A 19,231-nucleotide genomic window follows, 5' to 3' on the forward strand; every position below is an offset into this window, starting at 1 on the left:
TTCAGTTTTTAAGGCCAACATAATCCTAACAGCAAAATCGTGTAAGAGCATTACCAGAAGAGAACATTAAAGGCCAGTATCCATCATAAACATAGATTCTAAAATCCTCAAAGTCTTAGCAAATAGAATACAGCAGTATATAAGAAGGGTAATACATATCCAAGTATACTGGAAATGCAAAAGTGGTTTAACATAGGAAAATCAGTCCCTGTAATATTACCACTTTAATATATTAAAGGAGAAAAATGATAATTTTCTTAATAGATGCAGATAGAAGTGCATCTATATGCATTTATGCAGTTATGTTTGCATTTATTCATGATTATTAAAAAATCTTAGCAAACTAGAAACATGTTAACTATGAAATATCAAATGCTTTCCCCAAGATCAGCAACAATTTAATAAGAGTATCTATCTCCTCTTACCACTTCAATTAAACATACTAGAGATTCTAGCCAGTACAATAGGCAGAAAAGGAAAGGTATAAAGGTTGAAAAATAGTTATCTTCATTCACAGATATGACTGCCTTTATTTGCAGCAACGTATGTGGCTATGTTAGAAAAACCTAAGGGGGGTGCCTGGGTGGCTCAGTCAGTTAAGTGTCTGACTCTAGATTTCGGCTCAGGTCGTGATCTTAAGTTGGTGAGACTGAGCCCTGAATCAGGCCCTGCACTAATAGCGCAGAGCCTGCTTGGGATTCTGTCCCTCCCTCTCTGCCACTCTCCTACTCACGTGTGTGATCTCTCTCTCTCTCCCTCCCTCCCTCCCTCCCTCTCTCTCTCTCTCTCTCTCTCTCTCAAAATAGCTAAACTTAAAACAAAAAAAAAAAAGAAAAGAAAAGTCTAAGGAATCTCCAAATAGAATAATATCAAAAAACATAAAATACTTAGGGATAAATGTATTGAAAAGTATGCAAAATCATGTTCATAGATCAGAAGACATCAATGTTTCAGGGTTCTGGTCCTCCTCAAATGTGTGTACAGACTCAATGCAATCCCAATTAAAATCCCATCAGACTTTTTTTTTTTTATTTCTTTATTTTGAGAGAAGGGGAGGAGCAGAGAGAGAGAGAATTCCAAGTAGGCTCTGCACTGTTAGCACAGAGCCTGACGCGGGGCTTGAACTTAAGAACCATGAGATCATGACCTGAGCCAAAACCAAGAGCTAGATGCTCAACTGACTGAGCCACCTAGGTGCCCCCAGACAAGCTTGATTCTAAAATCTATATAGAAGTGCAACCTAGAATAGCCAAAACAGTTTTGAAAAAGACTAACAAAACTGGGCAACTTACCCTACCTGATAGCAAGACTTTTTTTTTTTAATGTTTATTTATTTTTGAGAGAAAGAGTGTGAGCAAGAGAGGGGCAGAGAGAGAGGGAGACACGGAATGCAAAGCAGGCCCCAGGCTCTGAGCTGTCAGCACAGAGCCCAATGTGGGGCTCAAACTCATGAGCTGTGAGATCATGACCTGAGCTAAAGTCAGCCACTCAACTGACTGAGCCACCCAGGCGCCCCCTGATAGCAAGACTTTTAAGTAAAGCTACAGTTATCCAAACAGTATGGGCAGAAGAATGGAGAACCCAGAGAGACCCACACAAATATGGTCAGGTGATTTTTAGTGAAGACACCAGAGTAATTCTTTGGAGAAAGGAAAGCTGAGATGGGGCCGAGACTAAATGGAAAAGTTAAAACAATAACATTTTTTATAAGAAAAGGTCTTTGCGACTAGTAGGTAGATTTATTAAGACACTAAAAATTTCCTAGAAGACAAAACATGACAGTTTTGATCATTATTGAAGCTCTCTAAGGTACTTGGGAGACTTAAAAAAAAAGAAAGAAAGAAATAGCCCAGACCCCTTGAAAATTAAGTATCTCTGTGAAACAGAAGCAGGTCTAGTGGGTAAGACTGTTCCTAGCTGACATCAAGACTTATTTTAAAGCTATAGTAATAAAGATAGTGTAGTATTGGCATAGAGATTGACTGATGGAATAGAGAACCGAGAAGCACGTGGTATTGCAATTAAGTGGAGGAAGAGTGAATTTATCTAATCAGTGGTGCTGGGATAATTGATCCAAATGTAAAAACAACAGAAATGTGATCCCTCCTTCACACTACACAAAAATTCTTTAAATTTTAAGATTTAAAAATGGAAACTAAAACTTCTAAACTTTTAGAAGAAAATACAGAAAAGATTCTTTGTGCCTTCTAGGTGGAGAAGGATTTAGGCTACAGAAAGCATACAACATAAATTTAGTCCCAGTAAAATTATAAAGTGAAAGGCTAAGCCATGGACTGTAAGAAAATTGTCCAGCACACAGAATGAACAAAAAGTGAGCATCCAGAATTTTGAAACAGCTCCTTCAAACCAGTGAGAAACAACCAACCAACCCCTCACAGAAAAACAGGCAAAGAATACGAACAGATTCACAGAAGCAGAAATCCAAATGGCCACAAACTATTTGAAAAAACGCTCAGAGCCCCTCGGTGGCTCAGTCAGTTAAGCATCCGACCCTTGATTTTGGCTCGGGTCATGATCTTGTGGGTTCATAGGTTCAACTTTAAAAAAAAAAAAAAAAGAAAACTTTTAACCTATTAGCAATATGGGGACTTCAGATTAAAACAGTAAGCTACCATTTCACACACATCAGAATGCAGGGATTAGAGAGTAGCAACCCTGGTTACCAGGATATGAAGACACACATTGCCTGTCTGCTTCTGGAAGGTATATAAACTCACACCAACACTTTGGAGACCAATTTAGCTGTTGCAGTTGAACATCTCATTACCTAGTTGTATACCTCTTCTAGTTAAATTTCTTAGATCAGTGCCTTTCCAACTTGGGTCCTTACCCACTGGGTCATGAATTTCAACCAGATGTTTTCTTTTTTAATGACGTAGAGTCTAATAGTATCATTAAAATGAGTGCATCTCCTGTACAAAGGCTAAATTGAACCTTTTGTTCAATGAACCTTTTGTTTTAGATACATAAACATGTGTAAATATGTGTGCATAACATCTCCATTATTTCTTGCTACTTTTGTCCTCAGGGTAGAGAAGGATTTAGGATATAAAGAGCATACACCATAAAGGAAAGGATTAAGGTCTTGGTTGGAAAATTATTGCCTGAAGTTTTTTTTCCACAAGTGCACAAGAAAATGTATATAAGAATGTTTATTTCAGCATTGTTTATAATAGTGAAAACTTGGATGGCTCAGTGTCCCCCATAAAAGAATGGATAAATGAATTGTGGCATATGTAAATAGCAGAATAATACATAAAGAGTAAAAACTGTCAGCTAGAACTATAGGTATTAGTACCAAAAACCGTTTTCAGAAGGATGCATATAATATGATGCCATTTATATAGTAAACTGAGAACTTGCAAAACTTTCTTCTTTGTTGTTGCATAGAAATGAAAAACATCACATTCAGGATAATAGTTACATTAGGGTGATGGAAGAGGACATGGTCTGAAAAGGTACACAGGAGGCTTCAACTGAATTTGTGATATTTTGTATAAAATCTTTAAAGCAAAATGTTAACATTTTATAGAGCTGAGTGTTGATCACAGTGGTATTTGTAATATTCTTTATGTAATTTTCTATACATTTGAAATGTTTTATAAAAAGTATTTAAGCAGGGTTAGGAAAGAAGATTGATAAGTGAAATCCAGAGACCCTTCAAAAAACCAATTTCATCATCACTACATATAATCATGGTTTAACTATATTTGAAGTCATATGACTGTTGCTTATCTTTTTTTCTGGAAAAAGTCTTAAACATTTGCTTTTCAAAGCTGTTTTCTTCAATAATAACAAACATATTGTGGACTTTTTATTAGGTTCAGACCTGAAGCTTCTGCCTTGTACCAGTAAGGCCATCATGCCGTACTGCCTGCATTTAATGTTAGCTTGTTTTAAGGTAAGCTGAAAGTTGATTGGCATTAAAGAAATTTAATTTGGAACATTGCTGTGATGATCTAGAGTGACTTGGTGTAGTGGGGAGATTACATGAGCTAGGAATTGACAAATACTAGTTGTGAACTGTACTAGGCACTAATGAGTAGGACATGACCCCCATCCTTGAGCAGTTTACAAAGAATAGCGGGACAGTTATGCAAATATCCTTGCCCATAGTGATGTTCAGTAAATACTTTATGCATTAACGTATGTCAGAATGTATTGGCTAGAAGAAGAGAATACAAATGCCATTGGGTTCGTAGAGGGATGTGAGTTTATTATCCTAAAGGTGTGGGGGGTAAAAGCATTCCAGGCATTAGGATGACCACCACCAGATGACCACTGGGCCAGTTTAAAGATTGTTGGAAGAACGCCAGGCCTGTGGCTGCAGGTGGAGCGGAGCCTCGGCCTGCATTTCACCAAGGCTTGTGAGCAGGAGAACAGCAGTATTGGGTCTCTGCTTTAGGGCCATAATTCCCAGACTTAACTCATGGTCAGAATCACCTGGGGAGACAGAAACCATTTGAAGTGTGATTTGAAGCCTCGCTGCTCATTTAGAACAAAAAGTTCTTTTGCCGTTTCTCCAGTTCACACTCCTGCTTCTTTCTTTGTTGCTCAGTGCCTTTCTTCTCCCCAGTCCATGTTCTCCTCACACCCTCCTCTCCTACAAGGCTTCTTGCCCACCCTGGCCCACAACCGTCCTCTTAAAAGAAATCCCCAAATTCCTCTCTCTGATATACAGAACGACTCAACTTCTGTTGCCCTTTTCCCAAAGTCAAAGCTTCCAGCCCACCATGCACATCCAGCTCCCATCACAATGTTCACGGAGTGCGCTGCCAGAGACCTTGTTCACAGCACAGAGGGAACCGAGGTTTCTTTGGTTAGGACCCACCCCCATCAGAAGGCAGTTGTGATGTTTGCATAGCAAGCGGGTATTCTGTTTTGTTCTTGATATCACACATTTTCATACAGCAGCATTTTTTTTTAATCTTTATTTTGAGAGAGAGACAGAGTGCAAGCAGGGGAGGGGCAGAGAGAGAGGGAGACACAGAATCCAAAGCAGGCTGCAGCCTCTGAGCTGTCAGCACAGAACCCAGCGCGGGGCTCAAACCCACAAACTACAAGATCATGACCTGAGCCAAAGTCAGACACTCTACCAACTGACCCACCCAGGTGCCCCATATAGCAGCATTTTTTAAGGAAGTGATATTTGATATATTTAAGATCACCCCATGATTTCCTTTTCCTTCTGTGTCTGCACAAATCCTTGTCTTGCAGCTGCGAGCTTTCACAGACAGCAGGGACGACATGGCACTGGGACATGTGATCGTCTTGCTTCAGCAAGAGTGGCCACGGGGAGAGAATCTCTTCTTGAAAGCTGTCAATAAGATTTGCCAACAAGGAAATTTCCAATATGAGAATTTTTTCAATTATGTTACAAGTATCCTTTTTCTTATTTAAGCATAAGAAATTCTGACTTTTTTTTTATAGAATGAACACATGGTACAAGAAATCAACCATTCTAGGTAGAAATAATGGTTTTCTCTGGGGGAAAGAAAGAATGGTGATTAAAAATGGGACTGTGGCAGTTGGTCTCATGAGAGTCATAAAAGGCTTCACAGAGGTGATGCAATGAATCAGGAATATTAGTAGCCCAAGTACATTTTCCACTTGCAGCGACTTCTGGGAAGATACCCAAGATGCCTAAATTAATAGCCTTCAGGTTCCTGACAGGCCCAGATTGGCTGTGAGGCCATAGAATATAACAGTTCATTGGCCTTCATCTACTGGCAGAGGGCCTCCGGGGGCCTGTCTTAGGGCCCTGACTGTCCCCCAGGGGTCAGCTGTTAGAGCACTATGTCACAGCTGTTACAGCTGCCACTGAGTCCCCACCAAACATGCGTGTAGCCCAGCAGTTGTTTTTGACAATAGGGAGGAAGTGTTGTATTTCATACTCCTCCACCTGTGGTGTGAGGAATGTGCTGTCTTTGTCCAAGCGCCTAGAGCAGGATTTCTTAACTATTTTCAGGGATACAACACCACTGCCACTTTCATTTCTTACTAAGAAAACAAAAGATTTTGCTGGGGTGCCTGGGTGGCTCAGTTAGTTAAGCGACCCACTGTTGATTTCAGCCCAGGTCTTGATCTCAGGATTGTGAGTTCAAGCCCTACGTGGGGCTCCGTGCTGAGTGTGAAGCCTACTTAAAAAAAAAAAACCAAAAACAGATTTTGCTGTTATGACCATACAGAATGTCTTTATTAGCATCTGTATGAGAAATAAATTTATCTTAATGAGGTGGTTTGGTTGGTATAAGAATCACTAATTTGGCAACAAGACAGACCCGGGTTCCAGTACTGACTCTGGTTAGCGGGCTGGCCATGGGCAAGTTACGCAGTCACTGCAAGCCTGTTCCACATCTCAGAGAGCAGGGCACCTTGTTTCTACATGTGGTTAACCTGAATCTGGCCTGCAGATATCGATATGCTGGAGGAATTCGCCTACTTAAGAACTCAAGAAGGTGGGAAAATCCATCTGGAATTACTACCCAATCAAGGAATGCTGATCAAGTAAGCATGCTGTCTTGCTCTTCTGTGCTAAGTGCTCACCTTTTGTGTGCTTGTAGGAAGTATTTATAAATTCCTCTGTCTCTCAGAAATGTAATAGAAAGGAATCCAAACCTGGTCTCTGTTTTTGAGAGTAGAGTTGATTCTGGGTACCTTCTGAAACTTGGTGTTTCCTTAAGTACATTTCCAGTAAAACGTTGTTCAAATTGGGGTACCTCTCACTTTTGAAACCTTTTCACTAAACAGAAGTCTCATTCATGATTATCTTTTCCTTTCCAAAATTGACAGGGTAACCCTATAAATTTCTGGTTAGATATAGAATGTTTTTAATTAAGAAGAGTCATGTGTAATTAAAGTTGTATTGGATTAGGGAAAACTACACTTTATTTAGAAACTATACTTGGATTTCAGTGTTTATTTGAAGCCTTTCTAAGCAGTAATTGCTTACATAGCACAAGGGACAGTAGCTGGGTCTAGTGCCCCCACGCAAAACACACCTGCCCCAAGAAATAATGGTGGGGTGCCTGGTCTCAGGCATGCCCTCCCACCCCTAGATAAAGTTAGTGACCATTTATGATTTTTAAATAGCTCATAAATCTTGCTTCTATCCTTCAATACTCATTGTAGTTTGGATAATATATCCTCTGTGCTGTAAATGCCACGTGTAGTTTTATTTTCATACTTCCTCCTTTGCGTCCTGCATACTCAGCATGGCTGTGAGTCATTGTCAGAGTCACTGCAAGAGACTGAGCCCTGAGTGAGAAGGGAGTGTTACTAAGGCTGAAAACATTTTCCTTTTTCTCTCAATTGTGACATGAACAAGTTTTCAGTTATTGAAAGCAAAAATTCACATCTTGTTCTATCTTTGTAGAGCCTTAGAGATGTTGAGAGGGAAGTATGAGATGCTCATTCTGGATATGTATCACCTCAGTAATTTGGGGCATAGCAAACATTACTCCTGTTGAGAAAAGGGTCTTGTGGAATCCATTCTAAAGAATGAGAGGAGATTAAATGGGGTTTTTGTCCTTCATCTTGTAAATATCATTAATAAATATTCTAAATATCTAAAATAACAGAACAAAATGCTCTTTTTTGAAAACACAAGACCTTTATACAGTAGGATGCTTAGGCGAGCCGGTCTGGACATGCTCCTCTTCCTCTCTCCATTCTCTTCTGCAAGACTACAACTAAGAATTATGGGGAAAATAATTGCGTCATTAAAATACTCTTAACAGTGTTTGAGAATAAAGATGACTTTTTTGATATGGGAGCTTAGGTAACCCCTTTTGTGGGCTTAAAAGATTCCTAGGTTTTGAGGCTGGATATACAAAACATATCTATTATTAATAGCTTTTTAGTTAATTCACAGTAACACCATCCAAATCACCATAATCTGGAGACAGCCTTAGTAGCATCAACTCCATTTACTTAGGGTTATACTTACAGGTGATCTCTCACTTCAGATAATGCTTAACCATTTGTGGAGATGTGAGGGAACGGGCTGTTAAAAAATCAACAGTTGGATCTCAAATTTCATTATACTGAACCTTTCTTCTGTAGGCAGTTTGTATGGTGCTGAACAGTGACCTGGTTACCTGCAGAAACCCCTAGGACAAGGAGCGAAAGCAGGGGCTTTTCAGCGCCCAGATGATCTCATTGTAAAGGGTTGTTTAGAGTAAGGTAGGGATGCGCAGCATGCGTGTCTAGGCTTTGAGAGATAATTCTGTGCTCCCCTACCTTGGTCACCATAAACTTCAATTTCTTCTAACTCCCTGTCGAAGACCATTAAGCCTCTTGGTAAGCCTGCTGTTCTGTCATCGTGGAAGCAGGAATAGGGATTTCTTGTAGGAATTTGCCCAGTCTTTGCTGTGTGAATCTCAAAGTTCATTTGAAACCTGCATTTCAAATTACCCATAAACTACATCAGGAGAAGCATGCTGTGAAAGCCAGAGAGCTCGTCTAAGGGGGCTAGGATTTGAATCTTGAGTAAAACTATCTATATTCCTTTTCCCTTTGGGTTCCAAACAAATTCTCTGAAGCCATTGCAGATCTTTGGGGGGTGCCTCCAGCTGAGTAGCAGAGGTGTTGAGAGCAGTATACAGCCCTCCCCTTGGGTAAGGTTATGAGTCCATCCTGGCCTGCTCAGATGCCAAGTGGGGACAGTACCGATGCTGAAGGCACCCGGGGCCTGACCAACAGAAGGAATAAGCTCTTTATTCATTACATAGACATTCTGTCGTTACATATTTTAAAATAGAGAACTATTTCTATGCTGATATTTGCAGTCTCTTAGTTGGCATTAGACTAGATGAAAATGGAAAAACAGTGTCCTGTGCACTAAATCTGTTATGAAATTCTGCAAAGCCATGGGTCCCAGACTTTTTTTTGCCCCCATCTATTCCTTTTCTCAATACTTTTTGAAATTCAGGCTCAACCTTTCTTTATCAAACACGTTGCCAGCCCCTCTAGGCCTCTTGGAAGTGCCTCTTCAGTTGGAGGCTTCAGTCCTGGCAACGATGGTTACCAGCAATCCCCAGGTTTATCAATGGGATTGGCGGGGGCCTGAGCAGAGTGGAGAGTGAAGGAGGCTGGATTGGAAATGTGTCTTCTCACGTGTTAGCCCCACTGCTGTTCAGTTGCATCCCGCCATCCTCTTCCTTGGTGGCTTTTACACCAGATGTTGAGTGGGCTGAGCTCGGGGCCCCAGAACAAGATGCTCTGGACATGCCCCAGCAGCAGGTGCAGGGAGAAGGCTGCTAGCTTCTCCCGTCCTCCCCCAAGACACCACTGTTGCCAGGGGCCCTCTGGAAGTTCAAGGGTTTCTGCATAGTCTGTTTCAGTCTTGTGCATTTTCTCTGGCGTGTTGTTTTTGCAGTGCAGGGTGAGTCGGTGTGGGTGTTTGAATGCTGCTGTTTGCTGTTTTTTAAAGGCCTTCTAGCCCTCCCATGGGGTTACTGCAGCAGGAATTCTTACCTGTGCTTCAGCCCAGCATACAGACTGCTGACAGGTACCAAGTGGAAAACACCTGCTCATAGTGTGCGTTTTGTCCACATGTTGTACTGCCCATGGTTTTCAGCTCTCTGTGCCTCAGTGCTCTTTTTCATGCTTTATTTATTTTTTTAATTTGTTCTGCATTCCTTGGCAAACCATCTGGTTGTAATATTGTAACATTTCTTATTTTTTTCCATAAGTTGCCAGTGTTTTTGTGTTCAATTTAAAAATCATTATGGATCTGGAAAAAAATGGAAGTTATATTAAAAAACTGTGTTAAAGTGCACATTAGGTTAGGCACTAGACTGTGTTATCTCTTTTGATAAAACATAAGGCATTCATTCATAAATATGTAAGGATGCTGAAGCTTATTTTAAATAAATTTTTATTTGTGGATTTTTTATCTTAGTGACCAGTGTTGATGTTTTGGTCTAACTGGGCCTTAGCACACTATTTCCCTGCCACTGATACTGATTTTCAGACCTTCCCTTTCTAAATTGAAAATATTTGGAATGCTGCCTTTATTAGCTGATTTATCCGGCCCTTAAACTACAAAAGCTAACTAATTCTCATCTTCATCCAAACTTACCAGAGGAATAGAGACTCTGATAGAAATATAATTGGGTTGCACTGCTTTATATGTAGAAACAATGCCATTGAGCCATCAGCAGGATACACATTTTACTATATTTTTACTGGTGTTAAGGGAAGAATTTGCTTTGAGCTTTCAAAGCCTGTTAGTTTGCTGTCTGCAAATACCAGTAACTTCCGGGTGGTCAGTGGGTTGGCTCCCATTTGGGGTTGCAGTCTGAGACGCAGAAAAGAGGATCTCAGGGCTGCTGAAATGGGTCCATGTCTATTCCCAGTGTGACTCATGGCCTCAGCCTCACTGACACTGTGCCCTTAATACTGAGTGAACCAGCCAACTTCACTGAAAATGTCCACAAAGGACCCTGTGTTTTCTCCATGGCACTGCTGCTGTTTTACTGTATAGTTCTTTAAAATGCCCATGGGCATTGTAGAGTGTCCTACAATATCTTTGCTAGCCTGACAGAGCCTAGTTTTGTTTTTACTTCTGTTGCATTGTAACTTTTTGACTTCTGTTGTATTTTATTTTATATGATAATACAAGTTTTAAAAAATCAGGAACATTTTAGAGTGGTTTCAACAGTTTTATTTTGGCCAGTATATAAAAAGTTAAGTTAAAATCCCTGTTAGCGTGTCTGAGGGAAGTGAGGCAGTAGAGACACGGGGAATGGAGGTGCCTTCTATTGGTCTACACCTACTACATTACTCACCTGGTAGTTAAAACTCCTCTCCTCTTAACCCATTGAGTTTTGCTGGAGTTTTCTTTTCCTTTCTTCATTTTGGTGCCTTAAGTTTTCTGGGATTTCGTGGGATTTCCTTTGTGAGCTCCTTCTCCGCAGCACAACTTCTGGGCGTAGCTAGACACTTTGCGTGCACTCCCACTGAGCCTCCCACAAAGGTGCACGCCTCCTGAGTGCGTGGACCGCATCTGGTCCCCAGTAGGCTTTTGCAGGCCACTGGCTGTTCTTCGGCGGTTTTGCTTCTCTCTTCCCACCCCTGGCCAGACTCTTGTCTTGGGACCTCCAGCTCCTCCCGCTGCTTCTCACACAGACCGAGTCTGGGTGGGCTCAGCACTTAGTGGAGCTGTCCTGTTCTGGCATCACCGGGAGAGAGACCCGCTTGGAACCACAGTGGCTGTGTACAAGCCCCTGGCCTCTCTGAGCTTTATCACAGCGCCCCAGGCCCGAGCTCAGTGTGGTGACTGGCTCATTCTGCTCTCCCTCCTCCCTGCTGCTGCCTCCTCGCTCGGCTGGCCTGTCCGGACGGGAGCTGTGTGGCCACGTGGACTGGACCCAGGCGGCCCAGAGTAACAGAACTGTGCACAAGTCAGCACAGGGATGCGTTAGCATCAGACCTGCAAGAGTTCAGAAGCAAAGCGGGTGGCACTTTACTGGATGTTTGGGTGTTTAAAAGAGACTTTAATGGAATGGGGAAATGTCTGTCTAGTTTTAAGTTTCTGAGAAGGAATGGGCAGGGGCGGTTGTTTGGTTAGGGCTTTTCTTCCTTTTTTAAATGTTTTACTTATACGTAGATTTCAGTCAGGTTTTACTCCTGCCCCAGAAACACTGACCGGTGATGCCGGCACTAACTGTGGTGTCCACCTGTTTCCCTGTCGCTGCCCTCAGGCACCACACGGTCACTCGGGGCATCACCAAGGGCGTGAAGGAGGACTTCCGCCTGGCCATGGAGCGTCAGGTGTCCCGCTGTGGCGAGAACTTGATGGTGGTGCTACACAGGTTCTGCATCAACGAGAAGATCTTGCTCCTTCAGACTCTGGCCTGACCAGAGCCCTTTCCACCAGAGGAAGGCAGCTCAGAGCCGTGTGATTTTTTTGTGAAGCGATAAAGCATTCATAAATGTTGCTGTTACAACTCTTAGAAAGAAGAAAACCATCTGAGTTCTGACTCCTTGTTGCTTAAAAGTAGTTCCCAAGAGCCTGAGAAGCTATTTCTATTTTTAAGTCATTTTTGTAAGTTTTGTAAAACAAAAGAACCTGTTTTGTAAATAAAAGTCATTCTAAATTTGGGGTTTTTAAAAATTTATTTCAGTTCTTGTGAGATTCTGAACAAGAGTGTACTTTACTTAAAGGGATAGTATTCATGACCTCAAGGTTTTCTTTTCCATAGTTAGGCTTTGGTAGGTATTACATATCAAAATACTTTTCAGACCTTTTCATTCAGGAAGTTTTAATACCGAAAACTTTTGTGCCAAAATGAACCTGAGTAAACTTCCAGTGAAGGAGCAGCCGGGGGGGGGGGGGGGGGGGGCGAGGCACCTCCTCCCTTCACCTAGCCCCTGACTCCCAGCCCTTTCCTGCCCTTCCCCAACCCCCCCACCCCCCCACACTGGGACAGGCTAACTCTGTGCCTCAGGCACTCCCCTCACAGCTGTGAAGAAGTGTTACCTCTTGTGAAATCTGTGGATGAACAACTGTCCCAAGTGCTTGGCAGTGTTAGCTCTCAGGTTTATCTCCTTCTTTTGCTGTCCTGAAGTATGTCAGGTTAACATCAGACAAATACTGTTTCTAGGGGCTAAGAATGAAAGGCTAAGAAGTTACTCAGTTACTGGGCATTAAAAATTTTAGATACACAGTTGACCCTTGACCGATGTAGGGGCCCCGAGGGTGCTGGCATGCCCCCCACTCCACAGTCGAAATCCACATACAACTTTTGACTCCCCCAAAACTTATCTAATAGCCTACTGTTGACTAGAAGCCTTACTGATAACATAAACCGTTAGCACGTATTTTGTATATTATATGTACTACATACTATATTCTTAAAGTATGCTAGAGGGGCGCCTGGGTGGCTCAGTCTGTTAAGCGTCTGACTCTTGATTTCAGCCCAGGTCATAATCTCATGGTTCATGAGTTCAAGCCCTGCATCTGGGATCTGCTTGGGATTCTTTCTCTCCCTCTCTCTCTGCCCCTCCCCTGTTCACCCTTGCTTGCACATGCTCTCTCTCGCTCTCTAAGATAAACTTAAAAGAGGCTAAAGAAAATGTTATTAAGGAAATCATAAAAAAATACATTTACAGTACTGTGCTGTAAAAAGTCCATGTATAAATGGACCCGTGCTTTTCAAACCTTTGTTGTTCAAGGGTCTGTGGTAGGGTCCCCTCCCTAAAGAAAGAAAAAAAAAAACACCTCAAGACAACGTTGCTATTCTAGTACTTGACCACATCCCTCGGGACCTTGTAACAGACCACTTAATCAGACTACATGTTTTTGTGTTACCAAATATGGGAGACAAGTAAAAAATACATAAAAACTATGCCATGTGGTGTTCGGGACTCAGTTCTTTGGGTAGGAACCCAACTGAATGGTGCTGGCAGGAATAAAGTTGCTTCCTGGAAAGAAAAACCTCCGTGTCACGACTCCCTGTGCAAGAATCCTGCTACAGGTCAACTGTATTAAAATCAGTAAAGTGGTTTAATAGACATCTGCTTTCAGGGGCGCCTGGGTGGCGCAGTCGGTTAAGCGTCCGACTTCAGCCAGGTCACGATCTCACGGTCCGTGAGTTCGAGCCCCGCGTCAGGCTCTGGGCTGATGGCTCAGAGCCTGGAGCCTGTTTCCGATTCTGTGTCTCCCTCTCTCTCTGCCCCTCCCCCGTTCATGCTCTGTCTCTGTCCCAAAAATAAATAAACGTTGAAAATAGACATCTGCTTTCAGAAAATATTCCCCCCAGCTCGTTTTAAAAGTTTTTGCCAATTTAATATGTTGATTACAAATATATAAACCATCCTGTTTTTATCGAGGAGTGTGTTGGACCCAAAACAGCTTTCAAATTAAACACTCTTACCTTTTGGTTTTATAATCCTTCCTCAGATCAGTGTTTGGGGGCAGGATACATGAAAACAAGACTTTCTGATACCCAAATGTGTAGGTATAAAAAAGAACCAATCACCTTTTATAATTCAGGGGTGCCCCTCCTGTGTGAAGAATTGCAGGGGAAATGCCATAGAGTAAAACGGAAACTCAGATCAAGTTTGCAGACAAGGCAGGGGCCAGGAGGAGACTGCAGACCTCTGGCACATGAGGACCCATCCAAACCCAACTCCAGGACAGCTTCTAGCAGCTGGTCCATAAGTCCATGGACCCAGGGTGACGTAGGCCCCCCTTAAAATGCCTGCCTGAGAAAGCTGCATCCAAAACATGGTGATGAGCAGACAGGTCTCTGAACACCCCCCCCCCAGGGCAGTTATTTTTAGAAGGCTGGCAATTATAAATCCTTCCGCTGCCCTTTGAGATGTAAAACTACCACCCAGAGCTGTCTGAAATGTAAATATCCAGGAGAAAAAGGGCCTCACTTAGGCGGGCACTTTGCACTTGCACCACCACCTCCCATCACAAGGACAGGAGAAGCGCCAACTCAAACCCACACAGACCGACCCCATCACGCCCTTGTTGGCTTTCCCGCACACCCAGCCTTTAAAGTCTCCAGCCTTTTTTTCCAGGAAACGATTTCAGTTCACACCAGCCCCCACTGCAGTAGTATTAGTTTGCCCTCAGCTCTTCATTAGCTGGCTTTGTTTCTCTTTGACCTGGGACGGGCATCACCTGGGATATGTTAAACTGATACAAACTGTCCCTGCGCAGAGCTGACAGGCCGGATTTGGCTAGACGGAGGGACCAGTTCACAAGCTGAACCACCTTTGGAGTTCAATTAAATATCAGAAGGAAAACTACCTCCTGTATCAAAGTAGAAGGGCATGGCTACAAACCACAGCAAATTTAAGAACAGCCATAAAAGGTGGGAAACCCACAGAACTGATTTCTATACAGAAAGCTCCAATAGGACAGAATTCCACCAGAACCCAAAATGGTAATGGGACACTGGGAAGCCGTGTGCTCACCACTAGCTGGGAGTGAGGCCAGCTGTCCTCACAGCCCGCACTTTGGATGGAATTCTTTGCTGGCAAAGGAAAGCCAGCAAGATAATGGCATCTTTTGTCAACGGCAGTGTTTTGACATACACAATTAGATAATGAGGGAGCAAGGGGTGGGCTAAGGACAAAGTGCAGGCTAGCACACTGCCCCGTCCCCCCTGCCAGGTGGGATGTGTGTGATAACTCCTCAGGCACTTGTGGCTGCCCCAGGACAAAGGAGGGGAAAGAAAACAAATGGCCAACTGATAGAGGGATCACAGTCTTACAGGACATGAGTCCCAGTTTACAAATATCTTGCTTGGTAAATTACAAGATTTAAAAGGCAGTTTTATCAACAGCCACCTCCAGAAACCTATCGACTCAGTTTCTTGGAGCCTCAACATCACCCCTCCATAGTGATGTGGGGAACAAAGGCAAGAAGGAAATGACAGGTAAAATTAAATTTCATCATAACCTGCAGCCCATTGACAAATAACTGAGGCAAATACAGAGTTTACCATTTCTCCAGGAACCCCCTTCAGTCATAATGTTAATGCCTTACCAGAGGGAAAACAACCTTAGCTTGACAATAGCAAGGCGTCAGGTATCTTAGGAGTCATGCTGTGACTTCCCTCACAGTGAAGTGAGCTGGCTGAGCCAGCCCACCTCAGGCCTTCCGTGAGGTAAGTTTTCCTTGCAAGCAGGCTGAATCAGGACTACTGGTCCTTCCGGTTCCATACACCCTGAAATACGCCCCCATTCGAGAAATGCTTCTGGATAACTCATCTGGAGAGGCCCAACTAGCTCTGCTTGCTGCGATTTGGGATGATGACACACCATGACCACGTGCGGTGGCTCACTGCAAGAGAAGGGGAGCGGCAGCTTTCCTCAGTATCTGTCCCTGTACGCATTAGCTCCATGAACATTTTCATGGGGCACACCACACACACTCATTTTATCAGCATTTAAAATACTGTCAAAAAAACCACCACCATTGCTTTGCTTTAATAAATGTTTATTTAGCGCCTAAGTAGGAGGCACTGTGTTTGCACCAGCAGGAATACGCAGATGAACAAGGCATAATTCTTGCCCTTAAGCTCACAGTCTAGTGCAGGAAATTAGACATGTACACAAGGAACCATCATACGAGGCAGAAAGCAATAAAATGCCATGGGATTGATCCCAGTAGAGTATTATGAGAGGAAGAAAATACTACTTTTGGATGAAAATACGAGATGAGAGAAGTTGCCTTAGAAGTAGGGGGTCTACAGGTCAGGTGTACACGGGAGCAAATTAAGGGGAAAAAATAAACCAGAAGACTCCAAAGTCAGAAGCGGGAGGTGCTAAGTGCTGAGGTGGGAGGAGGAGGGTGGGCCCGGCATGGGACAGGTGGCTGGAAGATGTGTCTGGAAGCTGTGTGGGCTCCCCTGAGGGTGGTGGTTCTATACATAATGCCAGGCAAAGCTGTTGCAGAGGTGATCTTACTCAAGTTCTGCTTTATAAAGCTTAATTTAGAGGCAATGGATAGCGACTTTACAGAGGGAAGGGCTGAGGGAGGAGGCCCGTTTAAAAATAATTATAGGGGCAACTGGGTGGCTCAATTGGTTAATGTCCAACTTCAGCTCAGGTCATGAGCTTGCGATTCATGGGTTTGAGCCCCACATGGGGCTCCGTGCTGACAGCTCAGAGCCTGGAGCCTGCTTCGGATTCTGTGTCTCCCTCTATCTCTGCCCCTCCCCCGCTCACATGCTGTCTCTCCCTTTCTCAAAATATATAAAAAGAGGTTTAAAAACAAATGATTACAAGAGCCCGGATTAGAGTAACAAGGCAGCCACAGTGAGAATGCAGGCTTTTCGGATGGAAGATGGGATGGAAGTGACAAGAGAGGGGAATGGCTAAATATGGAAAACAGGGGGATAGAGGAGGTAAAGGGGGGTGAAATGTGACGGAGTTTCATACCTTGAGACAAAGAGACCCATCCATGAGCTAGGAAAATCCAGATGAAAAGTCTGAATGTGGGAAGAGAGGCGGGAAGAAGGGAGGATGGGTGCTGGCGGGCGTCCGGGGGGAGGGTCCAGCGGGCCGTTACAGTGGAGTTGAGGGTCCGGGGTAGAGGTCCAAGCTGGAACACCAGCCAGACAGCCGTCTGTCGGTGGCAACAGCCACAGCCCCGTGGAGGTGGCCCCGGGTCACCACGCGAAGTACAACCTGTTCCACCTCTCCTTCTATACGGAACTCTCCCAGAAAAGTCAGAAGCATGATGATGCATCATATGAAACGTGCAAAGTTTCCCTTTGCGTGCTCTCCTGTCTTCACTCCTGAGAAACCGTGTCTTCGGTATTAGGATTCCAAGCGGGAAAGTTGCTTGCCTCCACTGTGGAGGGTCATTCTGAAAAGATTTACTCCAACGAGAGTTTTTTAACCTTTTCATTATCACTGATTTTGAAGTTTTCTGTAATAAAATTATTTTCCTAAGGATTTCAGAAAAACGATCAATGTATCCTGCCTCACTGAGCCTAAGAGCTGGAAGGGACCAGAGAGGTCATCACTTTCTCCCTCATTTCACAAATGAGGAAACCGAGGCCCTGAGAGGCCACGAGACTTGCTGGCATCTCACGTGGCAAGGATGGTGGAACTGGCACCACAAGCAAGACAGTGTGTTTTCTCTCTGCCACGACTGTACCCTGGGTACCCGCTACCATCTGACACACAAAAAGACAGACAGATGGGTAGGCAGACAGACAAACAGGTACGTAAGTAGGGAACTAGGAGCAAGAGGGACTGGGAATAACACATTTATATTTTAACTTCTTTTTCAAGTGGGGAACAGGAGAGAATGGCTTCTGATAGAAAGGCATTTTTTGGACCCAGCAATGCCTTGCAGATCTGAAAAGGAAATTACTCTGACTCTCTTGAAATATTAAAGTGCACTTAACCAGAAAATATTAGGCTACATTACTACACCTCATATTCGATAAGCCTCACAGTCAGCCGCAACAGAAATGATGGTATTCTTGGTTGCCACGTGTGCATGTGGAAAGGCCGTTTGCAGGAAAACAAGGTCAATACAAATTAGACTTTACGTTGTTTTATCCGTCACAGACGCAAAATGCCCACGGTAATTCCCTGTTGGAAAGTTATATGAGAAATCCTCAGAATGAGGTTCTAAATACATTTACATAGAAGATGGAGAAAAAAAGACAACTCCATTGCAAATACAGAAGTCCCAAATATCCAGGCAGGGTTCTGATGAACAGCTGTGTCACAGTAAACCAGCCAGAGTACATCGGGTCCTTCCCCATCATCTGGAAACACACATCCTATCGATTTTTAATTAATGGTTCCCTCTAATAAAGGCTGCTTCAACACATCCCCCAGGCCCACTAGAGTCTGCCAGCAACACATCCGGGTGGGAGCTGTCAGATTTTCCAAAAAACCTTCTTTTTATAGAGAATGTAGGCAATGAGCACCCAAAGTGCAGAGGCGACTATGTTCTGAGTTAGATGCTCTTTGTGTGACTGGTTGTCCCCCAGCTTCCACTGGAAGGGGAAGTAGTTCTCAAACACCTCGTGGCCAACGTACACCAGAATAGAATTCATTCCTGGAGGAGAGATGCACAAGGTAAGGCTTTCCTGAGCCACATCTGATCATCTACTTAATTCTGGAAATTTGACGTGGGTTCAATGAAAAAAACCAAAAAGCTTGCACCTACATTATTGGCTACTGCCAAAAATATATGATGTGTATCTTAGATACTATTACATGTAAGCTCGATCAAAAACAGAAAATATTTATGACAGTGTAATCCGTGAATACTAAATCTGCCAGGTGAGCCAAAATTATGAACTTCTATTTTCTAGGGTTAGAAAAATGTAACTATTACAAGAATCAAAGGGCTAAAGTGAGTCTTCAAGTAGAACTGCATGGAAACCATTCTGTTTATCTCTTGATATTTCTTATGCGTAATCTGTAAGGTAGTATATTTACACTCAGAAGGCAAGCATGGCCCCATGGCTGAAGCATCAGAAGCTGGCTAATATGCCCTGGATGGTTTCTGATGCTCCGTAACTCGGCATTTCCTGAAGAAACAAGTGGAGCTTGGTTATGACCCCACAATCTAAACAGATAAAATGGGTGGACGGCATCAGAACAGGCCAAGGACGTCCTGCACGTGGCCTGGGACAGTGTGGCCCCGGCTGCTTTCTCCCTCAGCCTGCATCTTGGAAATCTGCCACTGAGGCTGGGGGCCCAGGGACGTAGC

At 43.4% G+C, this 19,231-nt stretch overlaps 2 protein-coding genes across 7 annotated transcripts in view; one reads left to right on the forward strand and one right to left on the reverse strand.

Moving 5' to 3' along the window:
• INTS10 (integrator complex subunit 10) overlaps positions 1-12,129 on the forward strand; it is a 32,154-nt gene extending 20,025 nt beyond the window's left edge. For 3 of the 4 annotated variants that reach the window (XM_045458453.1, XM_045458469.1, XM_045458479.1), the window contains exons 14-18: positions 3,843-3,922; positions 5,239-5,401; positions 6,435-6,528; positions 9,455-9,532; positions 11,730-12,129. In XM_045458453.1, coding sequence (XP_045314409.1) covers positions 3,843-3,922; positions 5,239-5,401; positions 6,435-6,528; positions 9,455-9,532; positions 11,730-11,886 — 572 coding nt within the window. In that variant the 3' untranslated portion in view covers positions 11,887-12,129. The remainder of the gene's footprint in view (positions 1-3,842; positions 3,923-5,238; positions 5,402-6,434; positions 6,529-9,454; positions 9,533-11,729) is intronic. The other variant, XM_045458462.1, reaches the window with a different exon arrangement.
• Positions 12,130-15,968: 3,839 nt separating this feature from the next.
• HGSNAT (heparan-alpha-glucosaminide N-acetyltransferase) overlaps positions 15,969-19,231 on the reverse strand; it is a 54,540-nt gene continuing 51,277 nt past the window's right edge. For all 3 annotated transcript variants that reach the window (XM_045458498.1, XM_045458492.1, XM_045458509.1), the window contains one exon: positions 15,969-18,571. In XM_045458498.1, the coding sequence (XP_045314454.1) occupies positions 18,390-18,571 (182 nt within the window). In that variant the 3' untranslated portion in view covers positions 15,969-18,389. The remainder of the gene's footprint in view (positions 18,572-19,231) is intronic.

Source organism: Leopardus geoffroyi, chromosome B1 (assembly GCF_018350155.1).
Source record: "Leopardus geoffroyi isolate Oge1 chromosome B1, O.geoffroyi_Oge1_pat1.0, whole genome shotgun sequence".
Taxonomy (NCBI): domain Eukaryota; kingdom Metazoa; phylum Chordata; class Mammalia; order Carnivora; family Felidae; genus Leopardus; species Leopardus geoffroyi.